We start from the raw sequence: 20,680 nt of genomic DNA, 5'->3' as shown, positions 1-20,680 counted from the left end.
TTCTTAAACTGCTTTTTTTGGGGCCAAAAAGGGGTCTTACTGAACCTACTCCTTTCATAACAAACCCGTTCTTAAAAATAATGTGTGAACGAAATTGGTAAATACAGTTATTCTTGCACTTCATACAATATAAGGGCATTTCCAAATAGTCCTATATGTAAAGAAAGCACAATGCATCTGCAAATTGTTGAAAATAACACTGAAAAATCTTCATTTTTCACCTAGCATTATTTGCACATGCAGTATAGGTGTATTTTAAAAGAACAACTGTAAAGCCGTCTTATAATACTATAATCTACCCGATTTACTTTTTGAAGTTGATTCCTAATAAGATAGATATTTGATTAAATATCTGCTTTTTATCCAAATTACAAGTCCGAATATTTGTCTCAGATTTACCGACATTGTTGTGATTTCTAGTTATAGTCCCACATTCAGCGATTTAGCGAAGGTCATTTGTAGTCATTTACAAGCATATTTCTTGTTCATTTTATAATTATCGAAGCCTTGTGATTAATTTATGTTGTTTGGTATTGTTGTTTGTTCGTTTTTGTTGAATTTAATTGGGAACGAGAATATCATTTAAGGGTTTGTTTGGTTTTCAGGTGTGTTTCATTTGTTTGTTATTCAATCGAATGGACAATTCTACAGTCTCGTTAAAACTGGTCCAGCCAGATGTCAAAAACAAGAGAGTGGATGTTGGTGTTGATAAATGTACTATCTGCGATTCGGTTGTTGAAGAAATTTTAATAACATCAACAGAATCTGGAAGAAAAAGTCTGCTAAATGCTGCAGCAAAGAGACGTGATGATTTTTTTTTTAGTTATTTGAATGAATTCTGCAATGAAACAGCAAGTGAATTACCCGTATTTATGTATGTACTTTAGGTGATGTTATAAAAGCTACACAAGTAAGAAGAATTTGAAATCAGTATCATGTTCTTTAGCTGAAAATTAAGGAAACACCAGCTATAAATTCCGATTTATCTAAATGTTTGGTGCATGAAAATAATGATCAGAATACACCAAAGAGTATTATTTGCAAAATAATGTCTCATAAAAAGGTGAAAACATTACATACAATTTTATCTGCTGAAAGGTTAGTAAATCTTAAAGATGCTGCTGTTAGAGCATGCGACGCTGAAATGATTAATCGAATAGAGCAAGATAATTTACTTTATAATGCAGTGTATCACGCAGCATCTCTGACCACATACTTGGTATATAGACCAAAATCCATTGATAAATCTGCGTATGATTTGGCATTTGAAAGATTATTTGAAATTATAGACAGAGACCTTATTCGTGAAAAAAGTCTCCCGTATTGTCATTACTTTTGACAATGTACCAGTTTTTTTTACCTATTAAAGTAAGTAAGACAAACTGTAATTCCTCTAAACTTAAGGCTTAACTTGAGAAGCACTACAGGGATGCCATTGTATTTTTTGCTCAACAAGAACAAGGTAATTCTAGCATTTCTATTTGCTAGCGATATTTCCATTGGAGACGCCGTTAAAGCAGCGAATAACATCTAAGCAGAATTAGAAATGCTTGAGATAAAAGCCGACTTAGGTACATGTAACTTTAACAAAACCAACGAACAAACCGATTTGCATGTACTTTATGAAACAGCCTCAATATTAAGACAAAAATGGAAAATGTTTATGTATCTTATTATTATCCTGCAAATGACGAAGTATCGTTGGAAATGTCAGATGTTATTAATGGTGCTACCCTGTATGATAAGTTTTGTTACTTGGCTTCTTGACAAAAAGTCTTTTGAAACATTTTCTTTTGTATTAATGGATATTTCGCATGAAATTCGAAGAAAAGGTGCTGCTCTCGCAGTAAAATTGTCAAATTGTAATAACATAACTACTTCTTTTACTCTTAATCTTGCAGTACAGTTGTATCATGAGTTCGGATCGAAGTATGTGATTGAAAATTTAAATGCAAATGGTTTTGTGTCAAGTTTGACGAGGTTCGGAGGTTTTTGACTAGTGTAGCGAATGCTGAAATAACAAAAATACAAGGTGGTTGTTATGTCCCATTCGGTATAGCTAACTGTGGTTCCTTATTCCAAGAAGGTGTGGACAATATTGACATTAATACCGAAACGATTGGCGGTAAAAACACATTTCACTCGATGGCGCGTGCTATATTTCAAAATTCAGTTCTACAGGATAAGTGATTAGTCTATGACGAAAATGTATCCTCGCTGATGCAGTGCTTACCCTTTACAAAACTAAAAATAAGAGGCGAACCTTCGCGACGCCAAATGCCCTTGAACTTTTACACACTTGCAAAGATCCAAATCGGCCAGACTCCAAATATGTTGTGGGTAATTGGTAGAATGATATGCATGAATTGTCTAGTAATTGTACCGAACAACTTGTTCTATTTTGACAAACCAAAATAATAATGGCTCCCCATGTGCTCTTTGTTGGAAAATTGCGCAAAAATACAAGTTAGAGCCATTTTTTTAGGGACTAATGGCATCAGACTTTCTACAAGATCCAATTTGTTCGTGAAAGGGGGGAAAAGCATACCAGGCTGTAGATTATTGCGTTGCGTTGTGTATTTGATCGTAAGTTAACTAAGTCTAAGGCGATAAAGATATAACTACGTCTGCCATTATACGTTTCTATTCAATACAACATAAAGTATAACAATTACGCGACGTCACAAAGATAGTGGCCGTACCGCAAAAAGGTACGTTAATATTAGCGCAATTCATAACATTCTGGGGCCGCAGAAAATGATATTTAACTTAAATTTGAAATACAATATGAAAAATTCGTAAATTGTGACATAAAAAGAAATAAAATCATATTTAAAGTCTCTCAATAGTATTTTAACTGTTCACGTCTGAATAATTTAACACTTTTACAAGTCTATATAATAACTGGAGTTAATTGAACAGTCTATATATATATATACATCCACTAATTTCTCCAGGGCAGAAAAGTTCATTCACTGTCATCATGTGTACTGCGTATTTCCAACGGATAGAGCTTCACAATCGGACGGTTGGTGATTCCTGTGTCGGTCTTGATAACAGCTGATCGAATGAGTCCATCCTTTCCACGAACTAAATCTTGTACAACTGCTAATTTCCACATTATACGATTTGTGTCATTGTGTACTTGTACAATGTCACCTATTTGTATTGTTTGTTCGTTTCTTCCAGATGTACGGTGAAATTCACGGAGTGACGTCAGATATTCGTGTTTCCATCTTGAGCGAAAATGGTTGATTAGTTCATTATTTCTCTGTAAATTTTTATTGAGTTTCACGTGCAAATCTTCGGAAGTAGCACTGTCAATATGCTGTTCCGATTGGTTGTCAAGTCGACGACCATATAAAAGGTGCGCTGGCGTCAGCGGTTCAGGATCTTTAATATCAGTAGAAATGTGAGTTATAGGACGATTATTTAGAGTTCCCTCGATTTCGATTACAATTGTATTCAACATTTCCGTAGAGACACATGACTTTCCTAGTATTGCTTTAATTGACTTTTTCGTGAGTCCAATTAGGCGTTCCCAAAAGCCTCCAAACCACGGTGCTCGGTTGGGTATGAATTTCCACTCCGTTCCTTGATCGGCAAGTTTTTCTTGTATTCGGTTGTCTTTGCTTGATCTTGTAATCTTTTCGGCGGCTGCCTTGAAGGTTGTTGCATTATCGGACAACATAATCCTTGGTGTAGATCTCCTAGCGACAAATCTTTTAAAAGCAAGCATGAAAGACTCCTCGGTTAAATCTGTGACTATCTCTAAGTGTATAGCTCGTGTAGCGGCGCAAGTGAATAAACAAATATATGTTTTGCTTAATTCGTTGTGTTTTCCTTTTGTATACAAAGCTCCTGTGAAATCAACGCCGGTTACTGAAAAAGGATAATCGTAGTTGACTCGATCTTTAGGAAGCGGTGGCGGATCGGGTGCGCTGTAAGGCATTCCTGATATTTTAATGCATTGAACGCATTTACGAATTTGTGATTTTACGCACTGCCTTATTCTCGGTATCCAGTAATTCTGTTGAATATATGCGATTGTACTGTTAAGTCCGGCATGTAAAGTCTTTGTGTGTGCATCCATTACGATTAAGGACGTAAGACTGTGGTGTGTTGGCAATAACAACGGATATTTAGTACTCTCCTTAACAGGTGCGTTTTGTATTCTCCCGGTACAACGTAGTAATCCGCTTTTGTCTGTATAAAGTTTAAGTTGTCGAACAAGTTGCACTTTTTTCTGTGAAGATGAATTCAAGCTGTCAATTTCATCCTTAAATGTTTGCTGTTGTGCTGCTACTATTAGAACTTCTAATGCTTTACATCGCTCCTCAACACTGATAAATCCGATTGTCCGTTTATCTCTTGAGTTCCGTAAATTCTGTATAAAGCGCAAGACGTATGCTGTTACTCTAATTGCTTTTTCTAAAGATCTGTATCGTTGTATATCTATACATGAAATTGTCTGTGTTAAAGCATTTGTACTTTCATCGTCTGTTTTTTCATCGCTAACAGTTATCATCGTGCTGCATTCTTCAATTTTCCTCGTCCATGTCGGCCAATTTTTTACGATTTAAAATCCATTGTGGACCGTTCATCCATAAGCTGTTGTTATAAAGTTGTTTAGCGTAAATTCCGCGAGTTAAGTAATCAGCTGGATTGTCATCTGTTGGACAATAATTCCATTCAGCATTCTCTGTTAATTTTCGTATTTCTTTAAGTCGATTTTCTACGAACGGTTTTAAGATTTTTGACGATTTAATCCAACTCAAAACAATTTGGCTATCGCTCCACATATACACATGTTCTGTTGGTATGACTTTAAGAAGATGCGTTGCTAATCTGGCGCCGATAAGCGCGCCCATAAGTTCTAAACGTGGTAATGAAATCGGTTTAACGGGTACTACTCTGTTTTTAGCCATGACGAGGATCGATGAATTTGCTGTAACTAAGTAAGCACAAGCTCCGTATGCTAACTGACTGGCGTCTGTGAAAATATGTAGTGACGTTTTCTCGTTAATTACTCCTTCCGTTAACATTCGTGGAAATACTATTTTGGTAGCCTCCTCGATATCTAAAGCTATTACCTGCCATTTACTTCTCAGTTCGTCGGACAAACATTCATCCCAATCCAACTTTGCCTTCCATAAAGTTTGCATAAACAGCTTAGCTTTCACCGTAATTGGCGTGATTAATCCAAGGGGGTCGAAAATTCTAGACGATGTGCGCAAAACCTCGCGTTTTGTTATCATTCTGTCCTTTTCCATAAATTCAATCTGTTGAAATTTCAAATCATCGGATTCCCTATCCCATCTCATGCCTAAAATTTTGACTATGTCGTCATTGTCGCCGATCTTGTCTAGTCCTGCGACGTTCTGTAATTCCGTACTATTAGAATTCCAAGACCGTAAGTTGAATCCTGCTTCTGACAATAATTTTCTTGACTCCGTGTAGAATTTCAAAAGTGATTGTTTATCTGTAAAACTGGTCAGAACGTTATCCACGTATACATTTCTCTGTAATTCAGTTGATGTAGTTGACGGATTGTCTCTAAAATGTTTCATTAGCGTGGCGCTTAACATGAATGGCGAACAGGTGGCGCCGAAAAGTACAACTTTAAACCGGTAAGTAATCAAACGGCTTTCTGTGTCCATGGGATTCTCTAACCAATAAAATCTTGTGACATCTCTGTCATCAACATCTAATTCAATATGCAAAAATGCTTTTTCAATATCTGCTGTAACTGCATATTTATACATTCTAAAGCGTACTAATATCTCCGTCAAATCAGTCATAATTGGTGGATATGTTGCTAGGCAATCGTTAAGACAAGGACTACTGTCGTTCGCTCTACAACTACAGTTATATACTATGCGTATCGGGGTGGTGACTGAATCCTTTTTTACGGGATGATGCGGAATGTAATGAACCTTGTTTGTGCATGTACTTTCATCACATACCTTTTCAATGAATCCTCTTTGTTCTTGGTCTGTAATTATCTCACCATACTTTCGGAACATCTCGGGATCCTTCTTCAGTCGACGAATAACGCTTTCCGTTCTGCGTTTTGCGATGTCTTCATTTGTCGGTAGTTCTGGCGCATTCTCTCTCCATGGTAATTTCGCAATATACTTATCATTTTTCTTCGTAATAGAGGTTTGTAAGTAATTTTCAATTGATTCAGCTAGGTCTGGATCATTTTGTTCTTTAGCGTCAATTCCCAACGATTCAAGCTTCCAAAATTTTTCAAGATCGCACTCTTCTTGTTTGTGACATACTAGTATATTCATCATTGAGAAAGATGCATTACTGGCTCGTGTAGGGACAGGACCGGAAAGTAAATATCCAATTTTCGAGCTAACTGCGGTTGGACCGTTTCCACGCACTATTTTGTCTTGAACTATGTCCCAGTAAAAATCACCTCCAATTAATAAGGATATTTCAAATTGCTCTCCATCCATGACTGGGTGTGCTAATTGTAGACCACGTAAATATGAAAACTTCTGCGGTATTCCTATGTTGTGAGTTTGAAGTGGTGAAGCAATGGTTGGTACAATTAAAACTTTAATCGGGATTAAATCTCCTTCTGTAGACTTAAGATTAATTGTTGTTTTGTCAAGATTTCTCACCTTTTTCGTAGTACTTCCAAATGTAGCTATACTTAATGTTTCAGACCCCTCTATTTTAATGTCCAATTTAGCTGCTAGTTCTTCCGTTATAAATGAGCGCTGAGCTCCCTCGTCAAAGAGTATTCTTGCATCTATACATGTATTTTTGTGAACGACTGGACTGAATGCGGTTTTCAATAAAACAGTGGACCTTTCTTCGCTAGCGGTATACAACATAGAAGTTTCTTTGTCTACTTTATTTTGCGATTGTTCAGTTTCAATATGATGTTTATTTGAGTACGAGTTCTGTTTACATAATGAAGAGTGATGCTTCCGGTGGCAACACTTACACGTATTCTTTGATTTGCAATCGGCTATTTTATGCTTACCTAAACAATTAAAGCATAACCTCTTTTCTTTTATAATGGCTACTCTTTTATCGTGATCTATGACATCTTTACATTCGTTAGGCCAGTGGTTTCCGTCACAATATGTGCATTGTTTCTTCCGATTCGAGTTGAATGATTTGTCTGTTGTGTTTATCGGACGGGTTTTATCTGTAGTTACTCGTTTAACGCCTGTTATGAAATTTGCGCTAGGTGTTGCGGTTGAATACGTCTGTGTATAATCTCCGTATCCGGACTCTTGAATAGAAATCTCTTTACCTATCGCGTTTCGAAGCGATTGAATATTCCAACTGTCGCTCCCGTTTTCTCGTGTTATATTTTTTCGTACTTCATGCGGTATCTTCCCGAGAATTACTGGTATCAAACGATCCGTACATTTCCTGACATTGTCCGAGAGACTCTAGACCCCGTATGTAGGCTTCCGATTTGTCATGAAATGTTCTCAAACTTTCTAATGTATCATGTGGTGCGGGTATATCAAGTAGTGCTCTCATATATGCATTAATGATTTTATGTGGTTGCCCATAGCGGTTTCTCAATAATTCAATTGCTTTGTGGTAGTTTGGATTTGTCATGGTCAATCCTGAAATTACGTTTGCAGCTTCAAATTGAAGCAATGAGTTCAAGTACGAACATTTCTGAATGTCAGTTAATGTGTGATTGTGATGAATCGTGGTTTCGTATGAATCCCAGAAATATTGCCATTGTAAAATGTCTCCATTAAAATTGGGAAGAGATAGCTTTGGTAGGCGATGGTTATTACTTGAGGTCGAACTTGACTGAGATAATTGCTGACTTGTGTGAGTAAATGGGTTTGTGTACGGAACAAACTCTGGTGCGCTTGAATCTAGTATCGAAGATGTTGCTTTTGGTACGGGTTTTAAGAACTTTTTAAATTTTCGAATTTTACCCTCTAAATCTAAATAATACTCATCTGTTTCAAGAATTTCATTTGTTATATCTTCTGATTCGACTGCATTTAATATCTGTTCGTCTATTGAGGCTAACGTCTTCTTTTTCTTCTCAATTGCTTCGAGCAATGTTGATACTTCCTCCGTGTCTATTTCTGAATCTCCGATGGCTTCCTCCAGTTTTTTAAAAACTTTTGTTACTGCTGCTTTGTTCCCCGCTCTCAAGGATTTTAGTCGGCTGATGTCCATTCTCTCCGTTTGAAGTCACGGCACCAATGTAGATTATTGCGTTGCGTTGTGTATTTGATCGTAAGTTAACTAAGTCTAAGGCGATAAAGATATAACTATTATACGTTTCTATTCAATACAACATAAAGTATAACAATTACGCGACGTCACAAAGATAGTGGCCGTACCGCAAAAAGGTACGTTAATATTAGCGCAATTCTTAACACAGGCAGCATGTGTTTGCAAGGACCAGAGTCTGCCTTGCACTGATTTATGTTTTTGTCAAAATTTAGGTAGTTGTAACAATGTCCAGGCAGAAGCAGACGACATAGCTGATGACACAGATGAATATTTGGTAACTTTATTTTAAGTTGCTATAATTTTTTCGACGCTTCATTTGGTATGAAAATAAACTCATCATAGATATCAAAACGGTCATGTCGCAATTTTTGAATTTGTTCTACAATACGCTTACAAACATTGAGTAATATATCACTCCAGTAACTATATTATATGAAAAGGTATTTTGTATTGAGATAGTTGGAATTCATTTTAAGAAAACTCAGTGACATGTTTAATCCTTGAAAACCGAAAGAAAATTTAACATGACTGCACATTTGGTTTGATTTATCAACTATGTATTTCGGATACTCTTTGGAAAACTTTTATCATAAAGAATTCAAGAAACGCTATTTCTCGAGGTCAAATAATAAGGTTATTCTGTTACTGTTCTTTATTAGGCTTTATAATTTGTATACCACGGACTACCTTTAAACAAGTTTTAAAAAACGTTGTTCTTACGTCATGTGCAAATATGAAAAAGATTTTGTACGAACTAACGCATTTCTAGATAAAACTACTCATAAAATTTTTTGAATAGATTATTAATTTGAAAAATATCAATAGTATTGTTTCTCCAGATGAAAATAGGATTTTTTCAAGTGATGACTTTTGACCTTGATTTTCGGTATAATTGTACCAGATTTTATACTTACGACACATATTTTCAAAAACTACACGATTTCAGCTTTCCAATGAGCTTTTAAAATCCCATGAGGTATTTAGGTAATTTAAATTTCTAAAATTGTCTTCTCCGCCGCTCCACTACTAATGATGAGTCACGTACCACACTTCACATTGTATGAACTTGCATGTACAGTCTCAAACAAGAGAAAACTTGGTCTTGCTTGCTATAAAACCGGTTTAACCTAACATTTCTACAGGGTAAAGTATGTACGAGTTCAGATATAATTGTTTGAGCTTTTGATTTTGCCATTTGACAGGATACTCTGCATTTAAACTTCTTGGAATTCAGTATTTTACCTATTTTTCATACATTTTCATGCAAGACCCTTTAAAATCATATTCTACGGCATAAGGATTTGCTAGTTTAAGAAAGGCCCTATGGTAAACTATAGGTGTTGATACTCTCGTCCTCTGGTCTCTGGTAAACAATTATCTCGTTGGCAATCACATGTTGAATGAAACCATACAACTTAAGAATTTGTAATCAGTTTTGCATTTTTGAGCATGTCCCAAGTCAGGAGCCTATGGCCTTTGGTAGTCTTTCTCGCTACATTGAAGACCTGTTAGTGACCTTCTGCTGTTGTTTTTTCTATGGTCGGGTTGTTGTCTCTTTGACACATTCCCCATTTCCATTCTCAATTTTATTGTATGCTTTTTATTTTAGTGTATATTTCGGAGTTTAGTATGACGTCCATGATCACAACAAAAAGACATAAACTGTAAGTACTGATCAGAGAGAACTGGCAGTTACTGATAGTTAGTTCAAAGACACGTCTTACTACAATAAAAACCATTGCATCTAAGACTAAAGAACAGTTTAGATATAATAAAAACAAAACGAAACGTTTTTGTAACATCCGTTACATGTGTTTAAAGTATTATTCAATGTTTATCCTGGATCAGGACTATATCAAAATTGACTTTTCACTGTCTATACAACAATATACAAAAATTAAAACAATGCAGACAAAGCATGTTGCAAATCATGTTCAATGCTGTGCAGCTTTCACATGAATAATGTACTTAGTGCTATGCTATAAGAATGTTTCTTGCAAAATCGTTTATGCAAATGTGTTTTGTGTGATGTTCCTAAGTAAGAACTTGGTGCTTTGCTATAAGAATGTACGCTTTAATGAGTACGTGTACAGTTTTCGATTCATCTGATTGAGTACTAAAGCTATCAAGTTCAGAATGTGTCTTGTTTTATGTTATAAGTATGTACTTAGTGCTTTGCTATAAGAATGTACATTTTATTGAGTAAGTGTATAGTTTTTTTATTCATCTGAATGAGTACTAAAGCTATAAAGTTCAGAAGGTGTCTTGTCTAGTGTTATATTATAGGAATGTACTTAGTGCTATAAGATAATAATGTACTTAGTGCTATAAGATAATAATGTACTTAGTGCTATGCTATAAGAATGTTTCTTGCAAAATCTTTAACGAAATAAGAAAAATACAACTTCTCATACATAAGATTGAGAAAGGATACAACATATGTGTCTGTATGACTTAGGGTCAAGCTTTCTCAAACATCTGCCTGAAATCCCAAGCTTGTTTCAAATGCATTTGAATGAGAGAGGGCACAGCTTTGCAAACATATCAGAATATGGTTCCAGTCTAATCTACAGTTTATTGAGTAATTGCACAGCTTCTTATTTACCTGATTTAGATTTAAATGCTATGTTATTCTACTGTATCTAGTGGTATCTAACAAGAATGTACTTAATCTTCTGATAATATAATGTATTTTACGTGATGTTCCTAAGTAAGAACTTAGTGCTTTGCCATAAGAATGTACGCTTTAATGAGTACGTGTACAGTTTTTGATTCATCTGATTGAGTACTAAAGCTATCAAGTTCAGAATGTGTCTTATTTTATGTTATAAGAATGTACTTAGTGCTATGCTATAAGAATGTATCTTGCAAAACCTTTAACGAAATAAGTAAAGAATACACCTTCTCATACATAAGATTGAAAATTGATGCATCACATGTATCTGTATGGCTGAGGGTTTAGCTTTCTCAAACATCTGCTTGAGATCCCAAGCTTTTCTCAAATGCACCTGAATGAGTAAGGGCACAGCTTTGCATATCAGAATATGGTTCCAGTCTAATCTACAGTTTATGGAGTAATTGCACAGGTTCTCATTCATCTGATTAAGGTTTAAATGCTATGTGATTTTATTGTATCTAGTGGTATCTAACAAGACTATGCTTAATCGTCTGATAATATAATGTACCTTCTGTTATGTTTTTCAAGTAAGAACTTAGTGCTTTGCTAATAGAATGTACATTTTATTGAGTTAGTATAGTTTTTTATTCTTTTGATTGAGTACTAAAGCTATAAAGTTCCGAATGTGTCTTGTCTAGTGTTATATTATAGGAATGTACTTAGTGCTATAAGATAACAATGTACTTAGTGCTATGCTAAAAGAATGTTTCTTGCAAAATCTTTAACGAAATAAGAAAAATACAACTTCTCATACATAAGATTGAGAAAGGATGCACCATATGTGTCTGTATGTCTTAGGGTGAAGCTTTCTCAAACATCTGCCTGAAATCCCAAGCTTGTCTCAAATGCATTTGAATGAGAGAGGGCACAGCTTTGCAAACATATCAGAATATGGTTCCAGTCTAATCTACAGTTTATTGAGTAATTGCACAGTTTTTATTTATCTGATTTAGATTTAAATTCTATGTTATTCTACTGTATATAGTGGTATCTAACAAGAATGTACTTAATCGTCTCATAATATAATGTATTTTGTGTTATGTTCCTATGTAAGAACTTAGTGCTTTGCTATAAGAATGTTCGCTAAAATGAGTACGTGTACAGTTTTTTATTCATCTGATTGAGTACTTAAGCTATAAAGTTCAGAATGTGTCTTATTTTATGTTATAAAAATGTACTTAGTGCTATGATATAAAAACGTATCTTGCAAAACCTTTAACGAAAAAAGTAAAGAATACACCTTCTCATACATAAGATTGGAAATTGATGCATCACATGTATATGTATGGCTGAGGGTTTAGCTTTCTCAAACATCTACTTGAGATCCCAAGCTTTTCTCAAATGCATCTGAATGAATAAGGGCACAGCTTTGCATATCAGAATATGGTTCAAGTCTTATCTACAGTTTATTGATTAATTTCACATGTTCTCATTCATCTGATAAAGGTTTAAATGCTATGTTAATTTACTGTATCTAGTGGTATCTAACAAGAATGTACATAATCTTCTGATAATATAATGTATTTTGTGTGATGTTCCTAAGTAAGAACTTAGTGCTTTGCTATAAGAATGTACGCTTTAATGAGTACGTGTACAGTTTTTGATTCATCTGATTGAGTACTAAAGCTATCAAGTTCAGAATGTATCTTATTTTATGTTTTAAGAATGTACTTAGTGCTATGCTATAAGAATGTATCTTGCAAAATCTTTAACGAAATAAGTAAAGAATACACCTTCTCATACATAAGATTGAAAATTGATGCATCATATGTATCTGTATGGCTGAGAGTTTAGCTTTCTCAAACATCTGCTTGAGATCCCAAGTTTTTCTCAAATGCATCTGAATGAGTAAGGGAACAGCTTTGCATTTCAGAATATGGTTCCAGTCTAATCTACAGTTTATGGAGTAATTGCACAGGTTCTCATCCATCTGATTAAGGTTTAAATGCTATTTGATTTTATTGTATCTAGTGGTATCTAACAAGACTGTGCTTAATCGTCTGATAATATAATGTACCTTGTGTTATGTTTTTCAAGTAAGAACTTAGTGCTTTGCTATAAGAATGTACATTTTATTGAGTTAGTGTATAGTTTTTTATTCATCTGATTGAGTACGAAAGCTATAAAGTTCAGAATGTGTCTTGTCTTGTGTTATATTATAGGAATGTACTTAGTGCTATAAGATAACAGTGTACTTAGTGCTATGCTAAAAGAATGTTTCTTGCAAAATCTTTAACAAAATAAGAAAAATACAACTTCTCATACATAAGATTGAGAAAGGATACAACATATGTGTCTGTATGGCTTAGGGTGAAGCTTTCTCAAACATCTGCCTGAAATCCCAAGCTTGTCTCAAATGCATTTGAATGAGAGAGGGCACAGCTTTGCAAACATATCAGAATATGGTTCCAGTCTAATCTACAGTTTATTGATTAATTGCTTCTTATTTATCTGATTTGGATTTAAATGCTATGTTATTCTACTGTATCTAGTGGTATCTAACAAGAATGTACTTAATCGTCTGATAATATAATGTACTTTGTGTTATGTTGTTAAGTAAGAACTTAGTGCTTTGCTATAAGAATGTACGTTTTAATGAGTACGTGAACAGTTTTTTTATTCTTCTGATTGAGTACTAAAGCTATAGTGTTCAGAATGGGTCTTATTTTATGTTATAAGAATGTACTTAGTGCTATGCTATAAGAATATATTTTGCAAAATCTGTAATGAAAAAGGTAAAGTGTATAGTTTTTTATTCATCTGATTGAGTACGAAAGCTATAAAGTTCAGAATGTGTCTTGTCTTGTGTTACATTATAGGAATTTACTTATTGCTATGAGATAATAATGTACTTAGTGCTATGCTATAAGAATGTTTCTTGCAAAATCTTTAACAAAATAAAAAATACAACTTCTCATACATAAGATTGAGAAAGGATTCAACATATGTGTCTGTATGGCTTAGGGTGAAGCTTTCTCAAACATCTGCCTGAAATCCCAAGCTTGTCTCAAATGCATTTGAATGAGTAAGGGCACAGCTTTGCAAACATATCAGAATATGGTTCCAGTCTAATCTATAGTTTATTGAGTAATTGCACAGCTTCTCATTCATCTGCTTTAAGTTTAAATGCTATGTTATTTTACTGTATCTTTTGGTATCTAACAAGAATGTACTTAATCTTCTGATAATATAATGTACATTGTGTTATGTTGCTAAGTAAGAACTTAGTGCTTTGCTATAAGAATGTACGCGTTAATGAGTACGTGTACAGTTTGTTATTCATCTTATTTAGTACTAAAGCTATCAAATTCAGAATGTGTCTTGCTTTGTGTTATAAGAATGTACTTAGTACTATGCTATAAGAATGTATCTTGCAAAACCTGTAACGAAATAAGTAAAGAATACACCTTCTCATACATAAGACTTAAAATTGATGCATCACATGTAACTGTATGGCTGAGGGTGAACTTTTCTCAAATATCTGCTTGAGATCCCAAGCTTTTCTCAAATGCATCTGAATGAGTAAGGGCATAACTTTGCATATCAGAATATTGTTCCAGTCTAATCTACAGTTTATTGAGTAATTGCACAGGTTCTCATTCATCTGATTAAGGTTTAAATGCTATGTGATTTTATTGTATCTAGTAGTATCTACCAAGACTGTGCTTAATCTTCTGATAATACAATGTACCTTGTGTTATGTTTTTTAAGTAAGAACTTAGTGCTTTGCTATAAGAATGTACGTTTTAATGAGAAAGTGTATAGTTTTTTATTCACCTGATTGAGTAGTAAAGTTATAAAATTCAGAATGTGTCTTGCTTTGTGTTATATTATAGTAATGTACTTAGTGCTATGAGATAATAATGTACTTAGTGCTATGCTATAAGAATGTTTCTTGCAAAATCTTTGACGAAATAAGAAAAATACAACTTCTCATACATAAGATTGAGAAAGGATACAACATATGTGTCTGTATGGCTTAGGGTGAAGCTTTCTCAAACATCTGCCTGAAATCCCAAGATTGTCTCGAATGCATTTGAATGAGAGAGGGCACAGCTTTGCAAACATATCAGAATATGGTTCCAGTCTAATCTACAGTTTATTGAGTAATTGCACAGCTTCTCATTCATCTAATAAAGGTTTAAATGCTATGCTATTTTATTGTATCTAGTGGTATCTAAGAAGACTGTGCTTAATCTTCTGATAATATAAGGTACCTTGTGTTATGCTTTTTAAGTAAGAACTTAGTGCTTTGCTATAAGAATGTACGCTTTAATGAGTACGTGTACAGTTTTTTATTCATCTGATTGAGTACTAAAGCTATAAAGTTCAGAATGTGTCTTATTATATGTTATAAGAATGTACTTAGTGCTATGCTATATGAATGTATCTTGCAAAACCTTTAACGAAATAAGTAAAGAATACACTTTCTCATATATAAGATTGAAAATTGATGCATCACATGTATATGTATGGCTGAGGGTGAAGCTTTCTCAAACATCTGCTTGAGATCCCAAGCTTTTCTCAAATGCATCTGAATGAGTAAGGGCACAGCTTTGCATATCAGAATATGGTTCTAGTCTAATCTACAGTTTATTGAGTAATTGCACAGGTTTTCATTCATCTGATTAAGGTTTAAATGCTATGTGATTTTATTGTATCTAGTGATATCTAACAAGACTGTGCTTAATCGTCTGATAATATAATGTAGCTTGTGTTATGTTTTTTAAGTAAGAACTTAGTGCTTTGCTATAAGAATGAACGTTTTAATGAGTTAGTGTATAATTTTTTATTCATCTGATTGATTACTAAAGCTATAAAGTTCAGAATGTGTCTTGTCTTGTGTTACATTATAGGAATTAACTTAGTGCTATGAGATAATAATGTACTTAGTTCTATGCTATAAGAATGTTTCTTGCAAAATCTTTGACGAAATAAGAAAAATACAACTTCTCATACATAAGATTGAGAAAGGATACAACATATGTGTCTGTATGGCTTAGGGTGAAGCTTTCTCAAACATCTGCCTGAAATCCCAAGCTTGTCTCAAATGCATTTGAATGAGAGAGGGCACAGCTTTGCAAACATATCAGAATATGGTTCCAGTCTAATCTACAGTTTATTGAGTAATTGCACAGCTTCTCATTCATCTAATAAAGGTTTAAATGCTATGTTATTTTATTGTATCTAGTGGTATCTAACAAGACTGTGCTTAATCTTCTGATAATATAAGGTACCTTGTGTTATGTTTTTTAAGTAAGAACTTAGTGCTTTGCTATAAGAATGTACGCTTTAATGAGTACGTGTACAGTTTTTTATTCATCTGATTGAGTACTAAAGCTATAAAGTTCAGAATGTGTCTTATTATATGTGATAAGAATGTTTCTTGCAAAATCTTTGACGAAATAAGAAAAATACAACTTCGCATACATAAGATTGAGAAAGGATACAACATATGTGTCTGTATGGCTTAGGGTGAAGCTTTCTCAAACATCTGCCTGAAATCCCAAGCTTGTCTCAAATGCATTTGAATGAGAGAGGGCACAGCTTTGAAACATATCAGAATATGGTTCCAGTCTAATCTACAGTTTATTGAGTAATTACACAGCTTCTCATTCATCTAATAAAGGTTTAAATGCTATGTTATTTTATTGTATCTAGTGGTATCTAACAAGACTGTGCTTAATCTTCTGATAATATAAGGTACCTTGTGTTATGTTTTTTAAATAAGAACTTAGTACTTTGCTATAAGAATGTACGCTTTAATGAGTACATGTACAGTTTTTTATTCATCTGATTTAGTACTAAAGCTATAAAGTTCAGAATGTGTCTTATTATATGTTATAAGAATGTACTTAGTGCTATGCTATATGAATGTATCTTGCAAAACCTTTAACGAAATAAGTAAAGAATACACTTTCTCATATATAAGATTGAAAATTGATGCATCACATGTATCTGTATGGCTGAGGGTGAAGCTTTCTCAAACATCTGCTTGAGATCCCAAGCTTTTCTCAAATGCATCTGAATGAGTAAGGGCACAGCTTTGCATATCAGAATATGGTTCTAGTCTAATCTACAGTTTATTGAGTAATTGCACAGGTTTTCATTCATCTGATTAAGGTTTAAATGCTATGTGATTTTATTGTATCTAGTGATATCTAACAAGACTGTGCTTAATCGTCTGATAATATAATGTAGCTTGTGTTATGTTTTTTAAGTAAGAACTTAGTGCTTTGCTATAAGAATGAACGTTTTAATGAGTTAGTGTATAATTTTTTATTCATCTGATTGATTACTAAAGCTATAAAGTTCAGAATGTGTCTTGTCTTGTGTTACATTATAGGAATTAACTTAGTGCTATGAGATAATAATGTACTTAGTGCTATGCTATAAGAATGTTTCTTGCAAAATCTTTGACGAAATAAGAAAAATACAACTTCTCATACATAAGATTGAGAAAGGATACAACATATGTGTCTGTATGGCTTAGGGTGAAGCTTTCTCAAACATCTGCCTGAAATCCCAAGCTTGTCTCAAATGCATTTGAATGAGAGAGGGCACAGCTTTGCAAACATATCAGAATATGGTTCCAGTCTAATCTACAGTTTATTGAGTAATTGCACAGCTTCTCATTCATCTAATAAAGGTTTAAATGCTATGTTATTTTATTGTATCTAGTGGTATCTAACAAGACTGTGCTTAATCTTCTGATAATATAAGGTACCTTGTGTTATGTTTTTTAAGTAAGAACTTAGTGCTTTGCTATAAGAATGTACGCTTTAATGAGTACGTGTACAGTTTTTTATTCATCTGATTGAGTACTAAAGCTATAAAGTTCAGAATGTGTCTTATTATATGTTATAAGAATGTACTTAGTGCTATGCTATATGAATGTATCTTGCAAAACCTTTAACGAAATAAGTAAAGAATACACTTTCTCATATATAAGATTGAAAATTGATGCATCACATGTATCTGTATGGCTGAGGGTGAAGCTTTCTCAAACATCTGCTTGAGATCCCAAGCTTTTCTCAAATGCATCTGAATGAATAAGGGCACAGCTTTGCATATCAGAATATGGTTCTAGTCTAATCTACAGTTTATTGAGTAATTGCACAGGTTTTCATTCATCTGATTAAGTTTTAAATGCTATGTGATTTTATTGTATCTAGTGATATCTAACAAGACTGTGCTTAATCGTCTGATAATATAATGTAGCTTGTGTTATGTTTTTTAAGTAAGAACTTAGTGCTTTGCTATACGAATGAACGTTTTAATGAGTTAGTGTATAGTTTTTTATTCATCTGATTGATTACTAAAGCTATAAAGTTCAGAATGTGTCTTGTCTTGTGTTACATTATAGGAATTTACTTAGTGCTATGAGATAATAATGTTCTTAGTGCTATGCTATAAGAATGTTTCTTGCAAAATCGTTGACGAAATAAGAAAAATACAACTTCTCATACATAAGATTGAGAAAGGATACAACATATGTGTCTGTATGGCTTAGGGTGAAGCTTTCTCAAACATCTGCCTGAAATCCCAAGCTTGTCTCAAATGCATTTGAATGAGAGAGGGCACAGCTTTGCAAACATATCAGAATATGGTTCCAGTCTAATCTACAGTTTATTGAGTAATTACACAGCTTCTCATTCATCTAATAAAGGTTTAAATGCTATGTTATTTTATTGTATCTAGTGGTATCTAACAAGACTGTGCTTAATCTTCTGATAATATAAGGTACCTTGTGTTATGTTTTTTAAGTAAGAACTTAGTGCTTTGCTATAAGAATGTACGCTTTAATGAGTACGTGTACAGTTTTTTATTCACCTGATTGAGTACTAAAGCTATAAAGTTCAGAATGTGTCTTATTATATGTTATAAGAATGTACTTAGTGCTATGCTATATGAATGTATCTTGCAAAACCTTTAACGAAATAAGTAAAGAATACACTTTCTCATATATAAGATTGAAAATTGATGCATCACATGTATCGGTATGGCTGAGGGTGAAGCTTTCTCAAACATCTGCTTGAGATCCCAAGCTTTTCTCAAATGCATCTGAATGAGTAAGGGCACAGCTTTGCATATCAGAATATGGTTCTAGTCTAATCTAAAGTTTATTGAGTAATTGCACAGGTTTTCATTCATCTGATTAAGGTTTAAATGCTATGTGATTTTATTGTATCTAGTGATATCTAACAAGACTGTGCTTAATCGTCTGATAATATAATGTAGCTTGTGTTATGTTTTTTAAGTAAGAACTTAGTGCTTTGCTATAAGAATGAACGTTTTAATGAGTTAGTGTATAATTTTTTATTCATCTGATTGATTACTAAAGCTATAAAGTTCAGAATGTGTCTTGTCTTGTGTTACATTATAGGAATTTACTTAGTGCTATGAGATAATAATGTTCTTAGTGCTATGCTATAAGAATGTTTCTTGCAAAATCGTTGACGAAATAAGAAAAATACAACTTCTCATACATAAGATTGAGAAAGGATACAACATATGTGTCTGTATGGCTTAGGGTGAAGCTTTCTCAAACATCTGCCTGAAATCCCAAGCTTGTCTCAAATGCATTTGAATGAGAGAGGGCACAGCTTTGCAAACATATCAGAATATGGTTCCAGTCTAATCTACAGTTTATTGAGTAATTGCACAGCTTCTCATTCATCTAATAAAGGTTTAAATGCTATGTTATTTTATTGTATCTAGTGGTATCTAACAAGACTGTGCTTAATCTTCTGATAATATAAGGTACCTTGTGTTATGTTTTTTAAGTAAGAACTTAGTGCTTTGCTATAAGAATGTACGCTTTAATGAGTACGTGTACAGTTTTTTATTCATCTGATTGAGTACTAAAGCTATAAAGTTCAGAATGTGTCTTATTATATGTTATAAGAATGTACTTAGTGCTATGCTATATGAATGTATCTTGCAAAACCTTTAACGAAATAAGTAAAGAATACACTTTCTCATATATAAGATTGAAAATTGATGCATCACATGTATCGGTATGGCTGAGGGTGAAGCTTTCTCAAACATCTGCTTGAGATCCCAAGCTTTTCTCAAATGCATCTGAATGAGTAAGGGCACAGCTTTGCATATCAGAATATGGTTCTAGTCTAATCTACAGTTTATTGAGTAATTGCACAGGTTTTCATTCATCTGATTAAGGTTTAAATGCTATGTGATTTTATTGTATCTAGTGATATCTAACAAGACTGTGCTTAATCGTCTGATAATATAATGTAGCTTGTGTTATGTTTTTTAAGTAAGAACTTAGTGCTTTGCTATAAGAATGAACGTTTTAATGAGTTAGTGTATAATTTTTTATTCATCTGATTGATTACTAAAGCTATAAAGTTCAGAATGTGTCTTGTCTTGTGTTACATTATAGGAATTTACTTAGTGCTATGAGATAATAATGTTCGTAGTGCTATGCTATAAGAATGTTTCTTGCAAAATCGTTGACGAAATAAGAAAAATACAACTTCTCATACATAAGATTGAGAAAGGATACAACATATGTGTCTGTATGGCTTAGGGTGAAGCTTTCTCAAACATCTGCCTGAAATCCCAAGCTTGTCTCAAATGCATTTGAATGAGAGAGGGCACAGCTTTGCAAACATATCAGAATATGGTTCCAGTCTAATCTACAGTTTATTGAGTAATTGCACAGCTTCTCATTCATCTAATAAAGGTTTAAATGCTATGTTATTTTATTGTATCTAGTGGTATCTAACAAGACTGTGC

At 33.6% G+C, this 20,680-nt stretch overlaps 3 protein-coding genes across 3 annotated transcripts; all 3 read right to left on the bottom strand.

Annotated features, from left to right (window-relative positions):
* Window positions 1-2,968: 2,968 nt before the first annotated feature.
* LOC139494347 (uncharacterized) lies at window positions 2,969-4,528 on the bottom strand. The gene has a single exon (XM_071282513.1). The coding sequence runs from the start codon at window positions 4,526-4,528 to the stop codon at window positions 2,969-2,971; it is 1,560 nt and encodes a 519-aa protein (XP_071138614.1).
* Window positions 4,529-4,541: 13 nt separating this feature from the next.
* Window positions 4,542-6,851, bottom strand: LOC139494345 (uncharacterized). Its single transcript, XM_071282512.1, has one exon. The coding sequence runs from the start codon at window positions 6,849-6,851 to the stop codon at window positions 4,542-4,544; it is 2,310 nt and encodes a 769-aa protein (XP_071138613.1).
* A 499-nt stretch (window positions 6,852-7,350) lies between these two features.
* Window positions 7,351-8,181, bottom strand: LOC139494344 (uncharacterized). Its single transcript, XM_071282511.1, has one exon. The coding sequence runs from the start codon at window positions 8,179-8,181 to the stop codon at window positions 7,351-7,353; it is 831 nt and encodes a 276-aa protein (XP_071138612.1).
* Window positions 8,182-20,680: the final 12,499 nt, after the last annotated feature.

Source organism: Mytilus edulis, chromosome 11 (genome assembly GCF_963676685.1).
Source record: "Mytilus edulis chromosome 11, xbMytEdul2.2, whole genome shotgun sequence".
NCBI classification, from domain to species: domain Eukaryota; kingdom Metazoa; phylum Mollusca; class Bivalvia; order Mytilida; family Mytilidae; genus Mytilus; species Mytilus edulis.
The sequence above is the reverse complement of the archived record's forward strand: the minus strand, read 5'-3'. Positions and strand labels throughout refer to the sequence as shown.

Bases quoted from the DNA above. Each gene is read 5' to 3' on its own strand.
- LOC139494347 (XM_071282513.1), bottom strand. From the start codon at position 4,528: ATGATAACTGTTAGCGATGAAAAAACAGACGATGAAAGTACAAATGCT.
- LOC139494345 (XM_071282512.1), bottom strand. From the start codon at position 6,851: ATGTTGTATACCGCTAGCGAAGAAAGGTCCACTGTTTTATTGAAAACC.
- LOC139494344 (XM_071282511.1), bottom strand. From the start codon at position 8,181: ATGGACATCAGCCGACTAAAATCCTTGAGAGCGGGGAACAAAGCAGCA.